General features: G+C 45.0%; 1 protein-coding gene across 1 annotated transcript in view; it reads right to left on the bottom strand.

The window, feature by feature from the left end:
- Nucleotides 1–248: 248 nt before the first annotated feature.
- The window catches only part of GABRR2 (gamma-aminobutyric acid type A receptor subunit rho2), a 43,319-nt gene continuing 18,674 nt past the window's right edge, over nucleotides 249–24,893 (bottom strand). Inside the window, exons 3-9 of the mRNA XM_009939000.2 lie at nucleotides 19,894–19,961; nucleotides 15,202–15,425; nucleotides 11,113–11,195; nucleotides 9,409–9,549; nucleotides 9,019–9,171; nucleotides 4,291–4,487; nucleotides 249–557 (exon numbers count right to left, since the gene is read on the bottom strand). Of these exons, the coding sequence (XP_009937302.1) occupies nucleotides 249–557; nucleotides 4,291–4,487; nucleotides 9,019–9,171; nucleotides 9,409–9,549; nucleotides 11,113–11,195; nucleotides 15,202–15,425; nucleotides 19,894–19,961 (1,175 nt within the window). The remainder of the gene's footprint in view (nucleotides 558–4,290; nucleotides 4,488–9,018; nucleotides 9,172–9,408; nucleotides 9,550–11,112; nucleotides 11,196–15,201; nucleotides 15,426–19,893; nucleotides 19,962–24,893) is intronic.

The following is a 24,893-nucleotide window of genomic DNA, read 5'->3' as shown; positions in this document are numbered from 1 at the left end:
GGTGAGCACATATTTTCAAGTATGAGAAACAACATGTGTCATAAAGCAAGTGGGAGCTGGGGCGTGGGTTCCTCCATGACGTCTGTGCATGGAGTTGCCCACTGGAGGATGTGTCCTCCCTTTTACCCTCCAAAGAAGCAATAAAATAATCAGTTTTCTGTCTTTGCATCCAGATTAGACTGAAAAAGAACCAACAAAAGAGAGTTTTGTAAATGTCTTCTGCTCCAGTCACTGCTATGCTAGCATGCTTAGCTAAAGACAGACCAATATACCAAATTAAAAAATATATAGGTGCCTGGAAATATTAATCGTGAATATTTATCTATCGCATGAGTGTTCTGGATGATGCGCAAGCCCACATGGCCCTTCAGGCCTTTCTTTCTAGATGAATTAGATTCATTGCTCATAGCTAAGTGCACAACCATCTTTTCTTGTTTTTCTTCCTCTGGGACCATCTGGTTTCTTGTATATCCTGCCAGGCTGTTGGCATCAGATTCACTGTAGTTTCCATCCAGCATCATAGTTTTCGAATGAGGTATTCCACACATACATGGAAGCTAGGAACATAAATAAGAAATATAGCTGAACACTGGAAGAACACATTAGCAACAGAAATGATGCCTTTCTATTAACAGACAGCTTGTAAACAGTTGAGCTTGAAATTTTAGTTGAGATACTGTAAGTTTCTCTTTGAACAAAAAAGTCACTTTTTTTTGCTTCTGTTCCAAAAGGAAGAGACATGGTTTAGCTACATTGCTTGGACAAACAGCTTCAGAAAACGTTAGAAAAATGCTTTAGCTGACACAAAAACTAACCATAAGGCTTTCTTAGCTAGCTCTGTTCAGCCTTGCTGTCTCGAGTTTCCTTGTTTTGCAGTCTTTTGTGTTTATACACACTCAAGGACAAGATGCCGTTTTAGCTGTGGAAATGGCTTATCTGGTACATGTTATGGAAAAAAAAGGGCCAAGTTCTGGTTTCACAGATACACATTTTCTTAGTAAATCTGATTTTAAACCAAGCAGAGGACCAGTTAAAAGCCCAATGTAAAGTCCCAGCTCTGTTGAAGCTGATGTCAGAACTTGCATTGACTTCAGCAGCACCAGCATGGATCTCACAAGTTAAAAAAAAAACAATTAATATAGGCAGAATTTTGAATAGTAAATAGTGTCTTCTGCTGTTTAAAATATGCAGGTTTTCTGTCTCAGCAATATAGATTGTATATTTGTATGCAATGAAAACGGACTCCAAAACCTCCTTTCTGCTAGGAGTTCCCGCCTATGATTCCCCACAGGCTGCTTTCCTTACCCAATAACACTTTGCCCCCAGTTCCATCCTCCACCAGCTTTGATGTGTGGATTTTCAAAGGACTTGTTTTCAAAGATGAGTTCAGCTGAAATAATTAAGTATATGTACACAGAAATTTGTATATCCTGAAAAAATATATATATATAAAAGTGTGTATACCTGAATATGTAGTATTCAGGTTGCCACTGGAAAACTCTGCACTCAAGGCTTTTTCTTCGAATTATTTAACCAACAGATCGCATTGCTTACTGAAAACATGGAAATCAACTTAAGAAATGTTTTCTTTATTCTAGTCATAACCAAACAATTTGGTATTAGCAGATTGCATGCAGAGAAACACAACAAGTTTGTAGCCCATTTGCTCTGCTTGTTAGGCCCATCAGTCCAGGAATTTTTTTGAGCACTCCGTGGATATGATTGAACATCAGCTGGGTTTTAAGACATATTTTATACGAAGTAGGTTTACCTCAAAAAAATAAAAAAAAACCACCAACAAAAGATAGGTAAGAACTACATCAGGCTCTTTATCATCAACTGACGTCAGGCCTGGGAGATGGTGGCTGGGTGGAGGGGAAAGTGGTTAACGGCAATAAGCTAATTGCTGCCAGCTCCAGCAGAGAAAGAAATTCTGCAGATTTACTCTTAGCCCCCAGGTCAAATTGCAGTTCCCACGGCTTCATGTACATGTGATGGCAGTCACTACTATGGACGAGGGAGCCTAATGTACTACAAACCCACCTCCACAGAGTCTTAAATTACTCCTGTCTTCATGTAGGCACATACATGCAGCGGTATGCTATGTAATTTCACCCTGCAGTGATTTTAGTCTATGTCTACACTAATAAATTAAACACCGCCAAAGAGCCTCCCTGGGCATGGGAACTCAGCTGACAATGCTATTAGAGTGTCAGAAATGTCTCTGGTCTGAATTTTGTTCAATACAACAAGCACCAAAAAGTTCCCATGTACGGTTTGGGAATTAGCGTGGGCCGCAGACCATTTGCCACAGGCAGTTCACAGCAACCACTCCAGTTCTGAAGGAAAGCAGGTTTAGTTTTAGATAGTCTGTGTCCATCAGCCTTGGTCCCAGGTACATTTAATTTCTTTATGTAGACGTAACACAGAACTCTTTTCTGGGATGCCTGACACATTCTTATTCAGGTTCTTTGGATCTTTCATAGGAGAGCAGCACTGGATGGCAAGATCTACATTTACAGTGAGAAATATCTCTTCTGCTTCTTCAAGAGCACTCACCTACATTTTTCCACAATCCCCTCAAGTAATGCTGCTTATTATCTCTGTTCTGGTTATCACCACTGAGGATTAATATCGTCACATTCTGAAGACAGGATAGAATATTTTACCTTGTGCAATAAAAAGGCATTTGTTGAATATAGAATTTAATGCACAAGACTCAATAAAGGGCAGATTTGTGATATAAATACCAAGCTATACCATCACTGGATGTGGGAAAACTTCCCTGAAAACTTAGCCGAACAGTAACAAACCCTCTTGAGTTAATTTAATCCATCTGATGCAGAAGGAGAGTTTTCTTGTCATTAAAATGAAACAGGGTTATTCTAGTCAAGTCAAATCTAGAAAGGACTATTTCTGCTGTTTCGTGAGTACTGTCAAGGTGCATTGGGTTTGTAGAAACACTGCTGCCTTTGGACATGGGAAGTCTGAGCAGGGCTGGCTAAATGGCCACAGACCACTGCTCACACACAGCAAGTAAGACACGCTTGACTCACTGCGCTTGTGCAGAGCAGCTCTACCTTGTGTTGCAAAGAACTGCTGGGCCCTGTCTGGGGATGAGGATGGGAGCATAAACAAATCAAGATTTCCAGGACCTATTCAAGTAGCTTTCCAGAATCACACTATTGTTGAGAAGGCCTTGGAGAGAAGTAAAATTTTGTCACAGGAGTCTGTTGAATTTATTAAATTATTATTATTAAATTAAAATGTATCTAAGTTTTTAATGAGATGTCAACTAGGAAAGGTACTGGGCTGACAGGTGGTCTATTCTGTACTTCAAGGAGGTCATAGGAAGAAGTGCAAGGGGAAGAGAAGGACATGCAAAGCCAACAGAGTAGCTCAGAGAGGAAAATGTCATGGTCAAATCACATGAAAGATAATATCTGCATTGGGATTTCTGAAAAGCTGATACAAATTTCTCCAGGAGTCAAAGGCAGTAGGTGACCAGCATTACCTGTGAACTAATGTAGGGAGTTCCTAATGGGAAGAAAGAAACTGTAAAATATGGTGATGTTCTGGTGTGTGGGGACTGAAAAAATTTGGTCCCAAATCTTAGTGTTCAAAAGATGATGGTGCTTTGTTTAATTACAAAGAAGAAGGGCTCACATGTCTGTAGGATAATTCAGGGTGGAAGGGACCTCAAGAGATCTCTAATCCTATCGCCTGCTCACAGCAGGGCCATGCTGCTCAGGGCTGTATCTGGTCAGGTCTTGAAAAACTCAAAGGATGCAAGGTAAGACCTTTCATAGCAATTTAAAAAGTACAAGCATGGACTTGGCTGACTGTTGTTTGTGTTTGGTAATGGGGAACAACTCCATTATTACATCCATTGAATCCAGTTTCCAGAGTAGATCTGATAGTAGAGGGAGGAAATGAATTTGCTCCAAATAACACCTTTATCTTAAAAATATAGCAATTGTGGCAGCTGCAGTGAAGTATCAGATTTGATACTTTCCCCTCTTGTCATCCCCACACAGTTCGGGGTTGCAGTCCCAGTTCGGATCACACTCGCCTTTTCTCTGGTGTTCCTGTCAAGACCCATGAGACCAGCTCCTGTTTTTCTGGTGTTAGCAATTCAGCCTGGGACAAAGCGGTCTAAACAGATCCAATTATACACACGTGGAGTCACTGTTTTCCCATTCATAGGCGCGAGCAAAGTCAACATAAAGACCAGATCAGCTGTAATAAAAAAAGGATTAAATGGATGAATGTAACAAAAGTTTTTCTCACCCTCTCCCGGGGTTTCCTCTCCTTCCGCTCTTGCACCGTAGTCAGGTAATTCACTGCCGCATATTCCAGCACCGAGAGGAAGACAAACACAAAACTGACCCACAGGTAAATGTCCACTGCTTTGATGTAGGAAACACGGGGCATGGAGGCGTTCACCCCAGTGATGATCGTAGACATGGTCAGCACGGTGGTTATCCCTGGAAAGAACCAAGAGAAATAAATTATATTGACTGATACAGTCCAGAAGGCTTTTGTCTCAAGAAAAACGGAAATTATGCTTTACATGATGCTCTAAAAGATGTTAGATATGAAATAAATTTGTGATAAGTATCTCTCCTGCCAACACAGGGCTGTTCCACTGCCTGGACTTCTGTGCGCATGATGGATTTAGTTCTGAGTAGCAACAGAGCAGCCACCTTTTTGCCAAGAGCAACATTTAACTCTCTCCTTAAACTCTAGGGTTTTAACGCACTGCTTAGAGTCAGGTCTGCTAAGACCAGTGGTGACAAGGACTCCTGTTTCCTACCTGTACCAATCTGTGTTGCAGGCACTGCCAGAAAGCCACCTAGTATTGACTTTTGGTCACAGCTAAAGAGGATTTGATCTAAGTCACTGACCTTAAAAGGAATGTGCAATGATGATAAAATGTTTTGCATGAAACCATGCAAAAGAAGAGCACTATGTTTTTACCTCTAGGAATATTTGTCTACAGCTCAAGCTGTGGGAATTAAAAAGTTTTGGACAACCATTGCATTATATATCTATATGTATGCATGCATGTGTATGTGTTTATAAACATATATGTATTTATGTTTATATATATACATTATATATGTGTGTGAATACATATATATATACACATGTATTTTCTACATATTTAGAAATATATAGATACGATCCTGCAAGATAGTATATACTTTGGATCATCATGGAGAGAAAAATATTTACAAGTTCCCAAAGCCACTTAAACAGAGAAAACAGAGCCAAAATGCATCCACAGCTACTTCAGCCATTTCAAAACAGTGACCACTACAAACACAGCTACTGTTGTCCACTTTTCATCAGGATCTAATATTTTTTAAATAATATCCACTGAACACATTTCTTTCCATGCAGCAGACTCTCGACTGCCTTTCCTCATATGTTTGCTGCAGTGCATAGCTCTCTAAATGAGAGAAAGTTGTGGGCTAATACACTGTTTTTACGCTTTTAGCGTTGGAAGCCTTACATATTAACATCCAGACATTTTTCCTATTACATTTTTGCCTTCCGCTAACCTATGCATGGAGTGATAAACAGATTGGCTCTTTTCAAGCTCAGTTGAAAGAATTTCCTCCAGTCCTGACATTGACAAAGCTCCTCCTGATGGGTTTTAAATATGCAGAGAGGCAGATTGGTGTGCACAGGATTTTAAAGCAGCTCCTTCTTCACTTTCCCAGTCTCTCAAACGCGAGACCTCCCTACCCCAGAAACGCTGGACCCTCAGTGCGAGGCACCCTTGGGAGAGGAGAAGCCCAACTTCCACCTCACCTTAGGGCTGGTGTTTTCTCATCCTCAGCACTGCAGATGTGAGAGGAAAGCCACATTCCTTTAACTGCCTCACGGCTGTCTGAGGGCATGATGTTATAGAGAGGCCCTGAGTGTCCCCAGGGACACATCAGATGGAGGGACATCTAAGTCTGCCAGTGCTGACAGGACTAGATCCCTTGCTGCCTTTCTTTCCCAGTTCTGTGAAGATGTGTCACAGCAGCATCCTCCAGGCAGCCTGGAGAAGGCCACCCAGCCACAGCACCAGTGACAGCTGGTTGGGGAGACATATACCTGGGCTGGGATACCCACTATGGAAGGTGGGACATGGCAGGATCCTGCTCATGAAAGGCATTCGTGAAAATTGTAACAGAAGAACTTATCTCCCTGTAGGTGCCTAAACTCCTCTGAAACTACCCTCACCGATGGCAATGCGTGTCTCAGAATTGCGGGACTGGATACCAGGGGAAAATCTTGAATAACTGACTTCTAAACACTGAAACCTCTCTTCTCTGCCCCACTCTATTTTTAAAACCACAGCCTTTTCTGTCTTGAGCTAAGTATAGATTAGGAGGACTGCTTAGTGATAAAGGACTTAAGACAAACTGCAAGTTTTACATTATATTAATCATCAGATAAAACAAGTATTTGTCAACCACCCCGACATCTGCTGGAAAAGCAACACAGCAAGCTGCAGGCAATCCAGCAGGTTCCTAGAATGCATTGAGGACAACTGCTTAAGCCAGGTAATAAGCACCCCTACCCGAGAGGATGCGATACTTGACCTGGTGGTCACCAATGCGAGTGAGCTCGTTGGGGATATCAAGATTGGAGGTAGCCTGGGCTGCAGTGACCACGCGCTGGTGGAACTAACGCTACTGAGGGAAATGGGAATAATGAAGAGCATAGCCAGGACCCTAAATTTTAGGAGGGCAAATTTCCAGATCTTCAAGGAGATAGAAGGACTCCCTGGGAAACGGTCCTCAGGGACAGGGGAACAGAACAGAGCTGGCAGGTCTTTAAGGATGTATTCCACAGAGCGCAGGAGCTCTTGATCCCCAAGTATAAAAAGTCGGGCAGAGAAGGGAAGAGACCGGCATGGCTGAGGCAAGAGATGCTTGTCAAACTAAGGAAGAAGAGGGAACTGCACAGGCAGAGGAAGCAGGGACGGGCTTCCTGGGAAGAGTATAGGGAAGCTGCCCGGTTGTGTAGGGATGGGGTCAGGAAAGCCAAGGCACAGCTGGAACTGAACTTGGCAAGGGATGCAAAAAATAACAAGAAGGGCTTCTACAGGTATGTCAGCCGGAAAAAGATGGTCAAAGAAAGCGTACCCCCACTCATGAGCGAGACCGGCAAACTGGTAACAGCAGATGAGGAGAAAGCTGAGGTACTCAACAACGTTTTTGTCTCAGTCTTCACTGGCAACCTCTCTCCTCACCCCTCCCGAGTTGACGAATTGCATGAAGGAGACCAGGAGGGTAAAATCCCTCCAGCTGTAAGTGAAGACCAGGTTCGGGACCTCCTGAGGAACCTAAATGTACAGAAGTCCATGGGACCTGATGAGATGCATTCCAGAGTCCTCAGGGAACTGGCTGATGTAGTTGCCAAGCCACTCTCCATGATATTTGAAAAGTCATGGCAGTCAGGGGAAGTCCCCAGTGACTGGAAAAAGGGAAACATTGTGCCCCTTTTCAAAAAGGGTAGAAAGGAAGACCCTGGGAACTACCGACCTGTCAGCCTCACCTCTGTGCCTGGGAAGATCATGGAACAGATCCTCCTAGAAGATATGCTAAGGCACATGGAGGCCAGGAAGGTGATTCGAGACAGCCAGCATGGCTTCACCAAGGGCAAGTCCTGCCTGACCAACCTAGTGGCTTTCTATGATGGTGTAACAACAAGAGTGGATAAGGGAAAACCAATGGACGTCATCTATCTGGATTTTTGTAAAGCCTTTGACACGGTCCCCCACAACATCCTTCTCTCCAAATTGGAGAGCCATGGATTTGATGGGTGGACCGTTCAGTGGATAAGGAATTGGTTGGATGGTCGCAGCCAAAGAGTAGTGGTCAACGGCTCAATGTCCGGATGGAGACCAGTGACGAGTGGAGTCCCTCAGGGGTCCGTACTGGGACCAGTGCTGTTCAATATATTTATCAATGACATGGACAGCGACATCGAGTGTACCCTCAGCAAGTTTGCAGATGACACCAAGCTGAGTGGTACGGTTGAGACACCAGAAGGACGGGATGCCATCCAGAGGGACCTGGACAAGCTGGAGAGGTGGGCCTGTGTGAACCTCATGAGGTTCAACAAGGCCAAGTGCAAGGTCCTACACCTGGGTCGGGGTAATCCCCGCTATCAATACAGGCTGGGGGATGAAAGGATCGAGAGCAGCTCTGCTGAGAGGGACTTGGGGGTACTGATAGACGAAAGGCTGGACATGAGCCGGCAATGTGTGCTGGCAACCCAGAGGGCCAACCGTGTCCTGGGCTGCATCAAGAGAAGCCTGGCCAGCAGGTCGAGAGAGGTGATTCTGCCCCTCTGCTCTGCTCTGGTGAGACCTCACCTGGAGTCCTGTGTTCAGCTCTGGAGCCCTCAGCACAAGAAGGACATGGAACTGTTGGAGCGGGTCCAAAGGAGGACTACAAAAATGATCCGAGGGCTGGAGCACCTCTCCTATGAGGACAGGCTGAGAGAGTTGGGCTTGTTCAGCCTGGAGAAGAGAAGGCTGCGGGGAGACCTGATTGCAGCCTTTCAGTACTTAAAGGGAGGCTATAGGAAAGATGGGGACAATCTTTTTAGTAGAGACAGCAGTGACAGGACAAGGGGTAATGGTTTTAAACTAAAACAGGGTAGGTTTGGCTGGATATAAGGAAGAAATTCTTTACAATGAGGGTGGTGAAGCACTGGAATGGGTTGCCCAGGGAGGTAGTGGAGGCCCCATCCCTGGAAACATTCAAGACCAGGTTGGACAGGGCTCTGAGCAACCTGATCTAGTTAGTGGTGTCCCTGCTCCTGCGGGGGGGTTGGACTAGATGACCTCTAGGGGTCCCTTCCGACCCAAAACTTTCTATGATTCTATAATTCTATGATTTGCTTGCCCAGTATCTTTAACCATCAAAATGAACAGTTTCCTCTCCTGCCAAAACTTTCATGTTCACAGACTTTCATGCAGTCATGGCTTGTTGTAGTTGCTCTCACCCAAAGAGACTCTGGCAGGAACTGCTCGGCGATCGATCCAGAAGGACACCCAGGACAACATGACCATCAGAGTGGCAGGGAAGTAGGTTTGGAGCAAGAAGAAGAAGATGTGTCGCCGTAAAGTGAAGTTTATGTAGAGGCGATTGTACCAACCTTTGAGAGAGAAGGAAAGCCAGAACCAGTGAGAACAGCCTGGATGGTAGGCACAGAGAGGCAAGATCTCTATTTTGATCTTTTATTTCTAAAGGGTAGTGAGAAGATCTTTCAAAACATGTATTGTCCAGACTGTGGGGACTACATTTCAGTGACATATAATCCCAAGAGCTCTCTCACAAGTAGTTAACACAGCATTAGCTTTAGCAGTAGCATTAAATCAGAAAAGGTCAATACCTGTGCTACTGTAGAAAGCCAATCTCGATGTAGTGTGGAATTTTTGTATCAAAAACTGAGACAAAGAAATCTTTTCATCAGTTTTCAGAGACTCATTCCCATTTTTCCAATACAGCATCAGATCTTCATCAGTGTAAGCATCTTAGGGAAAGAAGAAACACAATGTAGTGTGGCTTTAGCATGGAGGGGAAAAAAAGTTAATGGATACAGACAAAATTAACAAACACAAAGGCATCTTTGGCATGAAGTAATGCCACAAACAAGTTTGCTAACAAGCACACGTTAAAAAATCTTGCAATATGATATACCATGACAAAAACAACAAAAGCATACAGGCCTTCCTGATTCAGGGAAATGCATCCTCTTTTTACTCCACACTGATGAAATGACAGCTAGAATGGTGCTGTTCTGAGCATCACATACCAAAAAACATAGACAACATATTGCTAATTGGTAAGAATAACTTCAGAAATAGTCATGGGTTAAACACCTGAATTTAGAGGAAGAGGAAACAGACACCTGAAACTGTCTTAGAATGAGAAAAGCAAAAGTGACAGGTGTGATTTGAAGCAAAAGTCTAGACATATTTGAAGACTGAAAATGAAAAGCTTAAAGAACTAGCTAGCACACTAGATGGCAGGAATGGTAAATAAAAAAAAAAAGGTTATTAAGATGCTCAGGGAGCTGGAGAACACGGCAGAGGAGAAGAGGCTGGGGAGCTGGGTTTGTGTGGCTGGAAGCAGAGCAGTCTGTGGTGAGGTCCAGCTGCTGTCCTGCTGAGGGTCATACAGCAGATAGAGACCGGCTTTTCTCAGACTATTCTCTGAGATGCAGAGTGAAAGGACAAGAGAGAAAGGATGCAAGCTGCAGCAAAGGACTTTTTCCAAGCAGGTAAAAAGAAACTTTTCTGGCATGAGGGCTGTCAAACATTTGAACAGGTTGCACAGAGAAGTTGTGGAGCTTCCATTACCTTGGAGATGTTCAAAACCCAACCGGGCACAGCCCTGAGCAATCCGCTATAAAGCTCTCCCTGCTCTGAGCAGGGTATTGGAGCAGCTGACCTCAAGACAAACCTCTCATCCCAATCTGAATTACCCTGTGATTCTGTTGTTTGTAGAGGCAAATTTCAGTTAAATATTTGGGAAGACCTTAAAACAAATAGATGTTAGTCTTGGCACATCCTGGAGAGTTTACAGGACAGCCATCACTTTCTCCACAGAAAAACTCCTTCCCACAAATGCTGAGCCGAAGTCACAGTGTCTGCAGGCTCAGGATTAGATCAAGCATAAACGACATTGGTAATGAAATTTAGAGAAAAACAATGATCATTATACTCAACTTTTTACTGTGACACTTGAAAGCACCACCTTCCCATCAGAAGCAACAAACAGACCAAAACTTCTCTCCCAAATTACTCATCATCAAGCTGCTGAGAACAAGTATCTGTCAAACATTTCTGTTGGTGTTTTTTTTTTAAATTGCCATCTACCAAAATTCATACAAGGATGCTTTCCTTGCAAATTACCCTGTTTCGCAGCATAAGGGCTAGATATACAACACAGTAAGTCAATAGAAAGACTCTTCGTAACTCTGATAAACTATCTTTTCAGGCTCTAAAATAGACCGTATTCTGAAATGTATCCGGTCTGTGTTTGTGTAGCCAGCCACGGAGCATGTCTAGTTAGAAACACAGATACAACGTACAGCTTTCCAGCTCCAGAGAACATGTCTGAGAGTCCAGGGGGAAGCGGCTGAAGTCCATGTTGCACATTGCTGTCACTGTGATCCTAGAAGTTGAAAATGAGAAAGGTTGGTTTCCATGAGGAGCAATGAAGAATGGTGCGACATATAAATCATTCTGTAGCTTTAAAGCGGGCTATTATGCATAATGCTAGCATAAAATCCCCAGGAAAATGCCTACCAATTCTCCAAGTCCAAGCGAGATGGATTATATACAGACCTCCAAAGGAAGCTGTAATTTCAATGTCTATCACGAACCAAAGTACTGTCCTGCACATCACAGCAATACTGTCAGTAGGGACACTTCCACTGTTTTATATCCAACTATTTCCCTACAAGCCAGCAACATAAAATAACTTCATCATTTGTATTTGAAGCTTCCCTTATGTCCAGTTTAATTAGGGTTTCCTCATTTTCCCCATTGCTCAGTTCCCTCCACAGCCACCTCAACAACGACTCAAGCTTGAGGAACATGACCAACATTAATGCAAGCCACAAAATTCCTCCAGTATGTACATTATTAAAGCAAAAGAATTTTATTTCATTTGTTGATCAAATTCTTTTAATCTGGGGGGTGCATTTCTGGGGCAGGGGGTGTAAAATGGGTGCAGCTGTTTCTCCGTCAGTTAGATTTGCCTCTGTTAAATTTGTGTCTTAGCTAAAGAGCTGCAGCAGTCACAGCTCCCATTTTCAAATGAGCCCAGTTGTGCACAACATTATGTAAGATGTTTTCCACTGGGTCAGTGAACTTTCTCGTGTAGACAGATTTGCAGTGGAGCTCCCGATTTAGTAGAGGCAAATCAGCCATGAGTCATCGTTTCAGAGGCCGATTTATGTTGGCCATGACCATTTTTCTAGATTCGTTGCAGATGTTGATAAAGAACTGTTCAGGGGATTGTGATCCAAATCCTACTCTGACCTATGCACTTCTCGCCCCTGAAAAACACACACTGTTCATTTTGACTATAAAACTAAAGCAAAATTTTGCCGTATGAGCAAAACTTAGAGAAGCTATTTGGGGATATGCTCCAGAAGGTGTGTTGCAGCAATGACCTCCCACAATTGTGTGCAGCATTTAAGCACTGCACAATTCCATCTCATTGCAATGTGCTATTTTCTTTCCTCAGGGTCACCTAAACTGTGGCACAACCTGTGGTCATTAACAATCTGTTAGTGAGGGACAGCACTGAAACTTGGCGTGTCCATGAGGTATTCCTCAACTAAAGCACAGTGCTCAGGTGGCCTTGAAAGCCCAGGGCCCAAATGAGGAATGAAACATCCCTCAGCCCAGTGCCAGCCCCACACAAATATCTCAAGACATCTTGATATATCTTGGATGGCATTTCCAACACCATTGGACACAAATGCTTGGGCAGCCAGATACATTCTGAGCGTCCTAAACACCACCAGACCCAAACATCAAGCAGATTCTTGTTCTTCTTTGATTTTACGAATCAAATTATCCATTTAACTCTCGTGCTCTGGTTACTCACATCCTTCGATCTCACGGGGCAACTTTAGAAAGTCACATCAGCTCCTTGACAGCTCACAGAAAACTTTGAAAGTAAAAACTCTGCATGTGGGCAAATGAGCAGAACTGAACAGAGCAAACGTTTGCCATTAAAAATACTTGTTCCATCATTTTGGTTATTGAACACTGCTAACAAGTGACGTGCTGCACCCTTCAGCACATGAAAAATTGTGGGATGTGAGCAATGGAAACCAATAGTCTGTTACACCAAGAAACATCTGTCGAGAAGGTCTGCACCCTCCTCCTGTTCTTCTTCCCTTGGTGCTGACCCAAGCTGACATCTAACCTCCCTCTAAATTTTAAACTCTTCTTCTTGTCACTCCTACTACATGGCACCTTCATCCCTGTCCAGTTCTAATAGAATAGACAGTGTCTTTAGGTGCTTAGTTAAGGTATGACTAATCAGACCTTTCACGCAATAAGTGTCAGAAAAGGGTAATTATGCCTAAATGTTTGGTTAAGATGTGATTTTCATCAGTAAGACTGGGCAAGATGAAGTGGCCATATGGTACGTATTCTCTTTCTTACTTACACACGTGTTTCTTTGTGAGTTTAATAGTTTGTCCAGGATTTTTAAAAATAATTCAGTAGAATTATATTTGGACTATGAAATCAGTGAACTTTAGAGCCTCCTGGTTTGGTGGGATATTGTCCTGGTTGGGACAGTATTTCCCACTATGCTCATTCTTCTAAGAGAAGTAGCCTTATGAATCAAACTTTAAGGAAAACCTTTCGTAGGCTTTGAGAATTATTTTACCATAGCTAAAATGAAGAAGTTCCAGAAAGATCCTAGAACAGAAATCCTTGGCTACAAAACATTCAAAGGTCCTTGTACACTGAGAGCATGTTTTCTGTCCTGGGGAAACGTCCTTTTTTCCGGGCTCTCGAGCTTTTCTCCTCTGGCGGTGTATTTTTCTCCACATCTCTTTTTGCATTCTTCCGAAGGAAGTGAAATCTGCTGTGATGCTGATGTGAGCAGCCATAACCGTGGTCTGGTTAGAAGGGGGAAATCACTGGGCAAAAGAAAATGTTTGCTGAAAAACATTGACAGAGAAAAGCCTGCCAGCCTGGGAACCAGACATGCCCTTGAGAAGCACAGCTAGCCTCTCTGAAGTGCAGATGGGGTACCTAGAAAATGGAGACATCCTGAGATACCACCGATAAGCATAAAAAAAAGGGATTGTGATGTTAATTTATTGTCTGAAAAGGTGGAAAATGGTCTGGAAAATAAAAATTGATCTGAAAGAACAGAAAACACCATCATCTATTGGCTGTCACAGGTGAAAAATAGAAATTAACAGTACCCATTGGCTGCTCAAAGTGGTGGTCTCCTACATGCTCTTATGTCTCTGTGATACAAGGAGGACTTAATTTTTATCTAGAATGGATCCTCTCTCTCTCCAAGAACTTCCCATGTTGCACACACTTTTCCATTCCTAAACGAGTTGAATTTGCTGCATGAACTTTCTACCAGCTCTTGGACTCTCCCCAGGGACACCCAGCTGACTCCAGACTCTGCTCTCTCAGAGTGTCTCTGAAGTTAGACTCTGTCTGTTGCCTCATTGGTCCCCTCTGGGCCCACTTTTGGGGTTGTTTTGGTTTGTCCTCCCACCTGTGGGATGATTTGGTTCACTTTATGATCACTTGACGCCAGTATTACGCATCCATATAAGCAATCTATTCTAAGTATATCTGCTGTTATATTGCTGACAAGTTGCTCTATCAATGAATAATTTGTAGTAACCTGTAAGAGTATATACCTACTTGGTTATTGCTGTTATTGGCTGTTGCTATACGATTGATTGACACTGTATTATTGATCACTGATAGTAATTTGTAATAGTATTTTGTATATCTACGTATTCGCTTTATTAATAGTAGGTATACTTGCTAGTGATGATTTTGTGGTAGTTTACTTGATAGTAGTAGGTTTTGTGGTATTTTTGGTAATCTGTAATAAAGTAATCACATTTAGAGGATGAGGCCTCCATGTCCTTGTGTATTGCAGAATCCCACAAACCCATGGTCACGACCTGCATACACCCATAGGCCGGGTAGCCCTTCGGTCATGATGGACATGCCTCAGGATTCTTCCAGCCAACAAAACTTAAACCTTTACATCAACATGCAAACACCAATAAAAAAAAAAAAAATCTATACAAACAGGAAGCAAAATAGGATAATTGTAGAGGTCACCATCTGGTATATCAGCAGCTTCCAGTTTAATCACACACTGACCCTGGGATGAACATTCCCGCTTGACTAAGCCCTCCTCCGACTGCAAAGAGTTAGGGGAATGCTTCTCTCGGGAGGAGATAATCCCATTACTGCCCACAACATGGTTTCTCACAGCTTCCTGCAAAACATCATGTACTGGACCTGCTGGAAACAGGGCTCTACATCATCGCTGGGAGTAGGAGGGTTGGCAGTAGCAGTCCTGGTAGTCACCAGAGCCATGTTGGGAGCAAAATGAACAGCAAAGCCCCAGGAGATGCTCAGGAGCAGCGAGGCTACACCATTACCTCATGCTGTAGAGAACATGACCATCAGGGAACACTCGCAGCATGATGTTGTCCGTGGTGGTGTCATGAATGAAGGACCTTTTGGAGTGCACAAAGAAGACATCGGGGACCCAGATCTTCTTCACCAGCCTGCCATCGAAGGTCATGCTCTTGTTAGTGGTGCTGGGAAATGAGAGACGCTCATCCTTCCAGTAGTGCCTTAAGTACAGAGTCATAGTGAAATCCTTCATGAAAAGGGAAGACAACCAGAGAGAGCTCTGTCAGAGTTCCTTTTTATACCTAGGAAACACCAGAAGGAAAACTCATTCCCTTCTCAACTCCTGTTTCTTTCCTGGACCCAATGCTCTTTGCAAGTAGATTTTCCTGACAACATAATTTCAGCCAAAACAAAACGTAAACGCCCAATGAATGCATTACAGTACCCAGTAACATCCAGTCCCAAAAGAGGAATAAATATGCCTGAAGAGATGCACCGTCCCACAGAAAGGATTCTTCAATCCTCGCAAAATTATCTTGAAAGACTATGGTATCTATAGTGTGTTCTAGAAGAAAAACTTTCACAATCAGTTTAATGGTCAGGCTAAACACTAAGCAATTTATCCTGAAAATCACAGAATCACAGAATCACAGAATGTTCGGGGTTGGAAGGGACCTCTGTGGGTCATCTAGTCCAACCCCCCAAAAGAACTAAATTGTTGCAAACAGCAGCCAAGCAAGGGAACTGATTTTCCTATCACACAAGTATATAAATAAAGCTCTCTTTAAGCTCAGTGAGGGGGCAGGAGCTTCAGTCACACAAAGGGAAACATCTGTTTGTTGATCCCGACCTGGCAGCTGCTGCTTTCAGAGCTGAATCTACCCTCTCACGCTGAGAGATCAAATACACTTGTTTTCTTTATATTCCCAATTAAGCAAGTGGTTACGGGAGCCACAGCTGCCAAGCCCGGCCAGGCAGCAACACAGGCTGGGATCTCTTCCTAACCACTCGGCAACGGCTTTCTAATACCACCACCGCCACCTCATTTTGCTTTGCCGATGACAAGCCATCGTTTAACAGCAGGGGCTGAACATTAAGCTCATCTGTGTGATCAGAGCTGGGAAAAAGGAAACCAAGGAAGAGGCATAACTGATGATTTTTTAGGAGTCAGTGCCAGTTACACCAGAAGTCAGAAAAGGGGTAAAAAGAAGCCTGGCTATTCAGGGTCCCCAGCCCAGCCTCATGGCCCTGGGCAGGCCCCTGGTCACGGCATGAGATGGAGGGACATGGAGCCCTGGGAGAGGAGGGCCAGGCAGCCTGAGGCTGTGGCTGCAAAACGCCTCTGCCCAGCTCCACCATGGGAGCACAGCGGGACAGAGACCGATGTGGCATCAGCCAGGCACCCTCGGCATGACTTAGAGCTGCCATAGAGGAGGGGGCAGAGACTGCCTGCAGGGACCATGCAGGAAGGGCACACCACCTTCCAGGCCACCCCTTCCCCTGTCCCACTGGGCAGAAGCCTTCTCCTCTCTCACCTTCAGCTCTCTTCTCCCTCCAAACAGGCCTCCAATGCCCAACACACAGGGCATCACGTGCTGCAAACATGAAGCCAAAGTGGCAGCTGACGACAGCTTCGAAGTACAACATCTGGCTTACAGATGTTTTCTCGTGGTGCGAGTCAAACAACAGAGTTTGCAGTCACCGACAGCTTGTTGCTTTCTGACCAGCACATGCACTACTTACAAGCCAAGAAAAGGGGTTTATTTCAGCACTCATGAACAGGAAAATACCTTTAGAAAGAAAATTTACAACAGAGAGAATGATAGTACTCGCTGGAGGCACGGCGACTGAGCACGCACAAGTGCCTCGGTTTTGGCAGCACATTTCGTGTTTGTGCCGCGCTCCGGGCAGCCTGAAGAGCATGCCCTGCCAGTGCACGCACCAGCAGCCCACCCGTGCTGAGCGGACGGGCGCCAGCTTTCAAACCACATGCTTTAAACGGCGCCTGGCTTCTGTCACAGACACGCGCTGCCTGGCAGGTGGGTTGCGGCTGGTGACACTGCGGTCTGGTGCTTCTTTGGGGCACCCAGTGCCTGCTCAAGCAATGACAGGTAAAGACTGCCCAGCCGAGGGTGCCTGGTTTTAGGGCCATCAACCCTTCAGAGCGGTTTGAAACAAGCCCTGCCTGCAGCTCTGCCCTGCCTGCAATGGGGAGATGAGGAGGGCACCCTGCTGCAGGCACAGCCAGCCCGGGTCCCCCGGCCGTGCAGACAGCTTACTGCCTGCTCTCCTCTCCGCAAACACCCACGCTGGGACAGACTGCTGGGAAAACAAACCAACGCAACCCAGACTGACCTGGGAGGCCACTCATCCACCCCAAATAGAAGGCAAAAACCACTACGGAAAGTACTTGTCCTGCCCTGGGAAAACAGGACTGCGGAGCTATCAGCAGCAAAGGGAGAGAACTGACCTCAAACCCTTCTGATGGGTGTAAGGGTCCAGACAATATGAGGTTAAATGTCTCAAACCTTGTCTACGGTGCTAATGTGAAGGATAAAGCCGTGAGTGTTGGATACAGGGGCGTTGCACTTACCTTGTGCCGATAAGCACCGAGCAAAGCGCCTGCTCATCCTGGCGCCTGCCGGACTGGTGCTAAACCAGCCGAGTGACGTCTGGGCCGAGGGAGAGACCCTCACAGCCCAGTGCTGCTCTGGTAAAAAGCTAAGCAGACCACTTTTAATTGCCTCCGTACCCAACTCCCTTTCTACAGCTGACAAGCCAATAGTGCTGCACCGGGAAGAGGTCAAACAGAGGTAACTGTGGCAGGGGGAGATCGCGACCACTGACTCATTTCAAGACCGAAAAGACTTGCCCCCACCCTACCTGTAAGGAGCATGCGTGCTAATTTACATGGGAAGCGAGGCTAACTTAGCCTGTAACAGAAAAGGTGGCTATCACCAACTAATTAATTAGCATGGGAAGCGAGAAACTCAGCTAAGGGGAGGGGGCTAACTACCAATGAAAACTGAGAAAAATCACTGTAAATGCAGCACCCTCCAGGACCTGGACCCCCCTCCCCTCCACTGGCCAGATCAATGCTGGACCCAGGACTGGTGATATCTTTTTGTTTCTTCTTCCTCTTCTTTTCCTCTCTAACTTTTCTTTTCTGTCCCCCCTTATGTTCTTTTCCTTCTCCTTTGAAGCTATACAAGCAAGGCTTATCATAATCGTACCACAGTAGCTTGTCTATCATAATCGTACTACTGTAGTTTGCTTGTTGTAATCGTACTGTCACAGTTTGCTTGTCATAATCGTACCACCATAATTTGCTTGTTGTAATCGTGCCACCATAACTTGCTTGTCATAATAGTGCCACCATAATTTGCTTGTCATTATCGTGCATAATCATGCCTCAGTAGTTTGCCTGTCATAATCGTGCCACAATAAGTTGATTTAGCGTAATCATGAACAAACCTTGTAAAGTGCTACAGGATCTCTGGTGTCGTTTCACCTTAATCCAGCTGAGGGGACTGGCGAATCTGAGTCACTCTCGTTAATGGAGTGGGGCATTTAATTACTCTCATGACTGGGGTGTGACAACGGGCAAGATTTTTGTTGCTCCTGACAGAAAGCACTGCAAGTTATTTATTTGCACTAATTAGGTCTCTCTGCTGCTATGACATTATCTCGATATATCAGAGCCCCGAGTCTCCTTGCGACAGCCATTGCCTGCGCCGACAGCTCCCTCCTATGCCTTTCATCACACAAACCCCCCCAAACCCTGTCTTTCAATACCCAGGCAGGCAAATCCCTTGTTTTAATGAATATGTAATTGCACCACAGTAAAAGTCGATCAACCTAGAGCTCTTCCTTTAAGTTTTGTCTAGACCAGAGAAGGTGCCCAAGAACAGGAAGGAAAAGGCAGGAGGAAAGGACCAAGAAGCTTTCACTTCTCCTCTGTCTTCCCCTTTCCACTTTTCTTTCCAGTGTTTTTGTCCCATTTTCTACTGTGAAAAAAAAAACAACCCAAACATGAAAATGTGTGTGAACTCTCCTTTTGCTGGAAAGACCTTGAAACCTGTGGATGGTTAACAACTTCATGTATTCCTGCCTCTTTTTTAATTAATAATAATAAAGAAATACTAAATCAGTATTGAACTTGGTGCAAGTTTGCTGACCAGCATCATTGGTGACTGAAGGATTTCCCCCCCCCCCCTGCCAAATTCTGCTTGGGCAGTGGCAGTTCCCACTCACGCACCTCAGTGAGGTTACTCCCAGTTCATGAAGAAGCAGGAGCAGCTCCTTCTCATTTACATTGCCAGCTTAATTTTCTAATGTGCCTCCCACAATCATGCATTTAAAACAAATGGAGTCAATAGCTCCCTAAGGAAGAAAACTCTTGCAGTAAGCACAGCTTATGTGAATTTCACCTTATACCTTCAAACATTCATATGCTGCTGTTTATATTTTTGGTTGTGACTGATCCTGCGTAGCACGGATTGTGCTCCCATTTAACGTCCTTTTTCCCTTCATTCTTTTAATCTTTACCTGACATTAAAGACTTATCAAGTCTTTAGTTCTGAATATCAGCCTGTTTGAATTTGCCAAATGCTGTCATTACTTTCATCTGATCAGTAGTTTGAAATCCATAGGCTTCAGGTGGGAAGGACTTCCTATGGCTAGGAATAACTGAGGCTTAAAAGAGGATTACGTACCATGTCAACCTCAGAAATACTGTCCAAGCTTTCAACTTGCACATCCACCCCAACAGGAATTGCAGGGCCTGTAGAAGAATGAGATTTAGGTATGTAAATAACAGTTCTTTTGTATCATCTGCGTTTAATTAGCACTATAAAGTGGCATGCAAAACGTTTCTGAACTTATGTTATATTTTTCTGTCCATGATTCTTCACGAGAGGACTGGGGGAAGAGTCAGTGAATAACCATGTAAGGCCGCTTATGAAAAACTGAATTATCTTCCCCTTGGCATGTGCTGCAATGTTGACACTCTGCCCAGCTAATCCAGAGCTTGGATGAAACATTTGCATAAGTTTTTAAAAACTGAGCCATCTCCTCATAAATTTTAGTTCTTTATGAACAAATTTAGCCCTAAGAACAGAGGACTGAGAGGAAGAAACTGCAAGCAATGAGCTCTTCCTTGTGGGTTTCTCATTTCTCATCAACAAGGCAAGCTACATTAAACTCTCGAGCCCATCACCATTTTCATTAACGTGACTCTTCGATGATCTTAATAGTTTTCCACAGTAGTTTTAAAATCAGGAACCAGAGAATTTACAAAGAGCAAATAAGAGGAAAACATCCCATAATAAATGCATACTCCTCTAGTATTAGAAACCCTGGATCAAATTTTCCCTGTAGACTGCTGCTGATTAGTGACCAGGAGCTCCTCAGGTTACTCAAGGTACCCATACTGTGTCCTCATGCAGCTTTTTCCCTTTTCTGGCGCACTGAGGAGGTATGTGCTCACAGAGACGTGCGCACCAAGCACGACCCACCAAGGCAGGTCAGCAGGAACTGCTGAGGAGCAGTCCAGGTGGATCCACTGTTACCGTGAGCCCTGGGCATGTGGCAGTGGATCTCACAGGGCTCATGCAGATGCATGTACCTAGAGCATATCTCCATCCGGGGCACTGCCAGCAAGACAGACTGTGGCGAAGGAAGCATCGGCTCTACAGACATGTCTGGGACTTGCCCAGCAGAAATTAATTTTCCAAGGACAAAGATGCCTCCATGAAGGCTAGCAAAGATTTTTAGCACCTAGATTTTGAAACTGATTAGAAGTTAGATAGTATTTAAGGGGCCCCATAACTGCTTCGAAGATCCAGACCCTTATTTGCGCAGTGCCATGCAGAGCAGGGCCTGCTGCACACATGTATTCAGCTGCAGTAGCATCTGCCTCAAGACCACACCCAAGCCCTGAATACACTGTAAGCCTAAAAAGCCAGCAGAACCGCTGTTTTGAGAACACAGAGTACGTTCACAAGCTGCCATCCCTCCTGCTCCTCTACGTGCAGTGGCAGGCACAGACTCCCACTCATCTTCAGGGCTTTTGAAGACAACCTGATGTTTGCCTTTGCTGGAGGAGAAAGAAGCACCAACCCAGCTTCAGTACGGAAAGGGTAATTGCAAAGCCCATGAGACAAGCTGATTATTGTGGCTGGCCCCGGTACAGATTTTGCTAGGGCTCTGATAAGCCAGCCTCACCGAATCACAGCAGAGCGTGCTGCCGGTGACACTGTCCCCCGCACGCACGCACGGCTCCAGCCTCTTCCACCCGCGCCGTCCGTCGGTGTCTGTGCTGGGTGCAGGCACCCTGAAGTGAGCCCTGGGAAGCAGGAACAGGCTCCTCAGCACCACCAATTCCAACTTCAGTGACTGCTGCCCCCAGCAATGAAGCTGAAATGTGGCTAACCCAGCACTATCAGATGACTTCTAGATGCTTATAAACACCTACTTGTCACATTCAGACACACAGCTGTACACTTCATGCTTAAAAGAAATGCCAGCAAATATTTGCTTGCTCCTATTCGTGTCTTGGTGACATCTGTCCAAGTTGAAGTGTGTTTGCCGAAAGATTTACTTGGGGAGAAATTCCAATTAATCAGCTGGCATGTTTCTTAGGAACCCAGAGGCTTTGGTAAGATTTTTTCACTTCCGCCACATGAGCTCATCTTGCCCCCTTTTCTCATGTACTCTAAGGAATCTCCGGAGGTCAAGGAAATTCTCACCCTGTGTTCGGTTCCCCTTCTTCCAGGTATTCCCCAAAACTGGAAGAACCCACAAAGCCCCAGCCTGCACCCTCTGATGAAATGCAGACATGCTGTCACAGCCACTTCCAGCAGTGGGGCTGAGAGGTGCTGAAGGTTTTTTCCTCTCATACACATGGTTGTGCTCATCCAGCAGGCGAGAACAGTCCTCAGCCCCCTCCCCAGATTACACGGGGAATGCCTTTCGGAAAAGGGTGAAGTTGCGTAGAGGAGCAGACTGAGCTTGCGGTGGGACTTTATGTAAGACTGCTCATCAACTCACAGAAAATTAACCCAGCCAAAACCAACAGCAAGCAGCAGAAGCATTTGGACTATTTTCTTCCAGATCAGCGACTTGAATCAGCCCAGGAGAAGACCTGTCAGGTGGCTGAGTCAGCCACTGGGGCCAGAGGAGACAGGCAGGGAGAAGGATGACAAGTCAGAGAGCCCTCTGCTTTTGGTGGCACCAGCTCAGCTCCTCATGAGCCAGCCTCTGCCCGTCAGGCCAGGGAACGTGCTCACTCCCTACTGATCTAGCCACAAGATGCCACCGTTCATCAGCCAGTGGGTTCCTTCTCAGACCATCGTAACTCATCAAAGAGAGGCAAATCCATGGCAAAATCACAGACAGCTTTTCCTTGTCACCCTGGCCACGCATCCTTTCCTTTAACTGACTCCTTGCCCTGGGAGGAGACTTTGCTTATGTCTAAGGCAGATGTGTCCTTCCTAAAGCACACTCCAGCATCCTGCAGACAATGACTAGCACATGGCCCTTCTGTCACCCCACAGATGCGTCACCTTCTGGTTTGGCCAGAGGAAATGGTGGCTTCATTCACTGGAAATATTGAGGCAATGGCTTTGCAGTATTCTGCTCCCCTTTGTCTTCGTCAGTTGAATAGTTGTGAAGTGTGATAAGGTCTAACAAGCAAATTAGTTTATAGAGTGCTGTTTTTAAGGAGGTGGTTTGTTACTTCTGGTTCTTTCAGCTGTCCTAATAAGTGATGCTGCATCCCACTACATACCCTGCCTGTCTTACAGTATTTTAATGCAGTCCTTTCCAATCTGAAATTACTACTATGAGTTTGTACCTTGGTTGCAGCCACACTTCTTTCTACTCTCTATGATTATTTAGGACACTGGGTAAGCAAAATTTAAAAACAGCACCAAGAGAATGAATTTCTATATGGCATGCCTCCTGCTCAGTAAATGTGCTTGTTTTTTTTAAACAAGGTAACAAAAAGCACTGTATCTGTGGTGATAACAAGCATTTTGATGTGCAGTATAATGAACAGGGAAACAACACAAGCCTGCTGACAGGCAGTGCCCCGTTGGTAGCCAATTAGCTTTTCTTTGCTTAGATGCCTCCTGAAGTCATACATGGTGGTCAAGAAGAGCCTGGGCAATGATTCAAATACTTACCTATTCCCTTAATGCCTTTAAACACCTAATAGCTCGTCAGTGTAGTCCAGTTTGTGACACTTCACTCAAGCCTCTGCTACAGCAAGGCTCAATGCTCGGATAAAGAAATTTCAGAAAGGCTCCACAGTCCAACACAGCCCACGTCAGGGCGGGCGCAAGGCTGCCCTCCGCACTGCCGCTGGTTCTTGCCAGAGAAAGCATTTGTAATTAATATTATTCATTGTCACACACAGATGTTGACACTGCACCAGTGCCCACAGCACTTCCAAACAGCTGTGCCGTGGTGGGCATGGTGATAACGGAGAAGACACGGTCTCTGCCAGGATGGCTTCACAGCACAATCAGGTTTTGCCAGGAGAGGAAGGCAGCGGTCGGCCGTGGTACTTCCCGCTGGGTCTCCCCGGTGCCGAAGAGCTGTGTGCCCAGCACGTGCTGGGCATCTCCCCTCAACTTCCAGACTGCAAGAGACACTCTCTGTGTATGAATGTTTAATTTAGGCTTGATTCAGGAGATCAACACCCACCCAAAGTCTATTTACTGCTGCATTTTCCACGCTTGTCTGAACACTAATCACAGATTAAAAAAAAAAAACAAACAACCAAAAACCAAGCACCAAAAAGCAAAACTACAAACAGAAGAACACTGCCAAGCTGGTATCTGTGTCTCTCTTCTATTCCTTCCCTATCTGCTGTTGAAGATAAAATACTATGTCTATATTCTTTTCTTTTTTCATGTTCCTGCACCAAGCGCTCAGCTGGACTCCCAGATAACCAGCAGCTGCCTCACTGCAAGGACAAAGTCTAAGGTTCAGTCTGGAGCTGCCATGAAGCTTTATTAAACCCAAAATAAAGGGTGTTCAATGTAAAGCTGGAGGGTCTGGAAAGCCCTTGAGAGAAGAGGCCTGAGGCTGGGTTAGGTGTCCTGTACATCAGCGAAATGCTTTTTACTTCTTTTCTTTTCTGCAGTTAATCACAAATTTGAGAGACGACAAAACAGTGAGTATAACAAAGAGAGTGAGTAATCATCTGCACTTTGGACTTAGATGTGAAGTTACTAACACAGACAGTACGAAGATGAGACTGTAGAACTCACTTCTTAGTGGAAATATTTACCCTGCCTTTCTTGGGCAAAATCCTACTAAAGTCAGCAGGAGCAATCATTGCTTTTCTCTTCTCCCTGCTCCTCATTCAGCAGCTGGGGCCAAGGCGATGAGAAAGCACACAAATGAGAATGCGGGCACGTTGCGACACCAAGGCCTTTCAGAGGAGGCTTGGACAAGAGGTTGGGCTGACCAAGGCAGAGTGGGTGAAGGGCCAGTGAGGCCAGCCCAGATATTGCTGCCTGGGAGTGGTAGGAATCGAATGGTCACCAAGTCCTGCTCTAGGCAACGAGCTTAACTGATAGTCATCACTGTGTATTCAGTCGGCCCATGACTCTTCAAAACTTCTACCAAGATGCAGTTTTGCAGAGGCACTTCATGCGAGCACCACTGTAAATGCATGTAGTGTCTGAAGCAAAACAGAAGCCCT

This window comes from Opisthocomus hoazin, chromosome 2 (genome assembly GCF_030867145.1).
Source record: "Opisthocomus hoazin isolate bOpiHoa1 chromosome 2, bOpiHoa1.hap1, whole genome shotgun sequence".
NCBI classification, from domain to species: domain Eukaryota; kingdom Metazoa; phylum Chordata; class Aves; order Opisthocomiformes; family Opisthocomidae; genus Opisthocomus; species Opisthocomus hoazin.
Note: the sequence above shows the minus strand (reverse complement) of the source record. Positions and strands in the feature narration are given on the sequence as shown.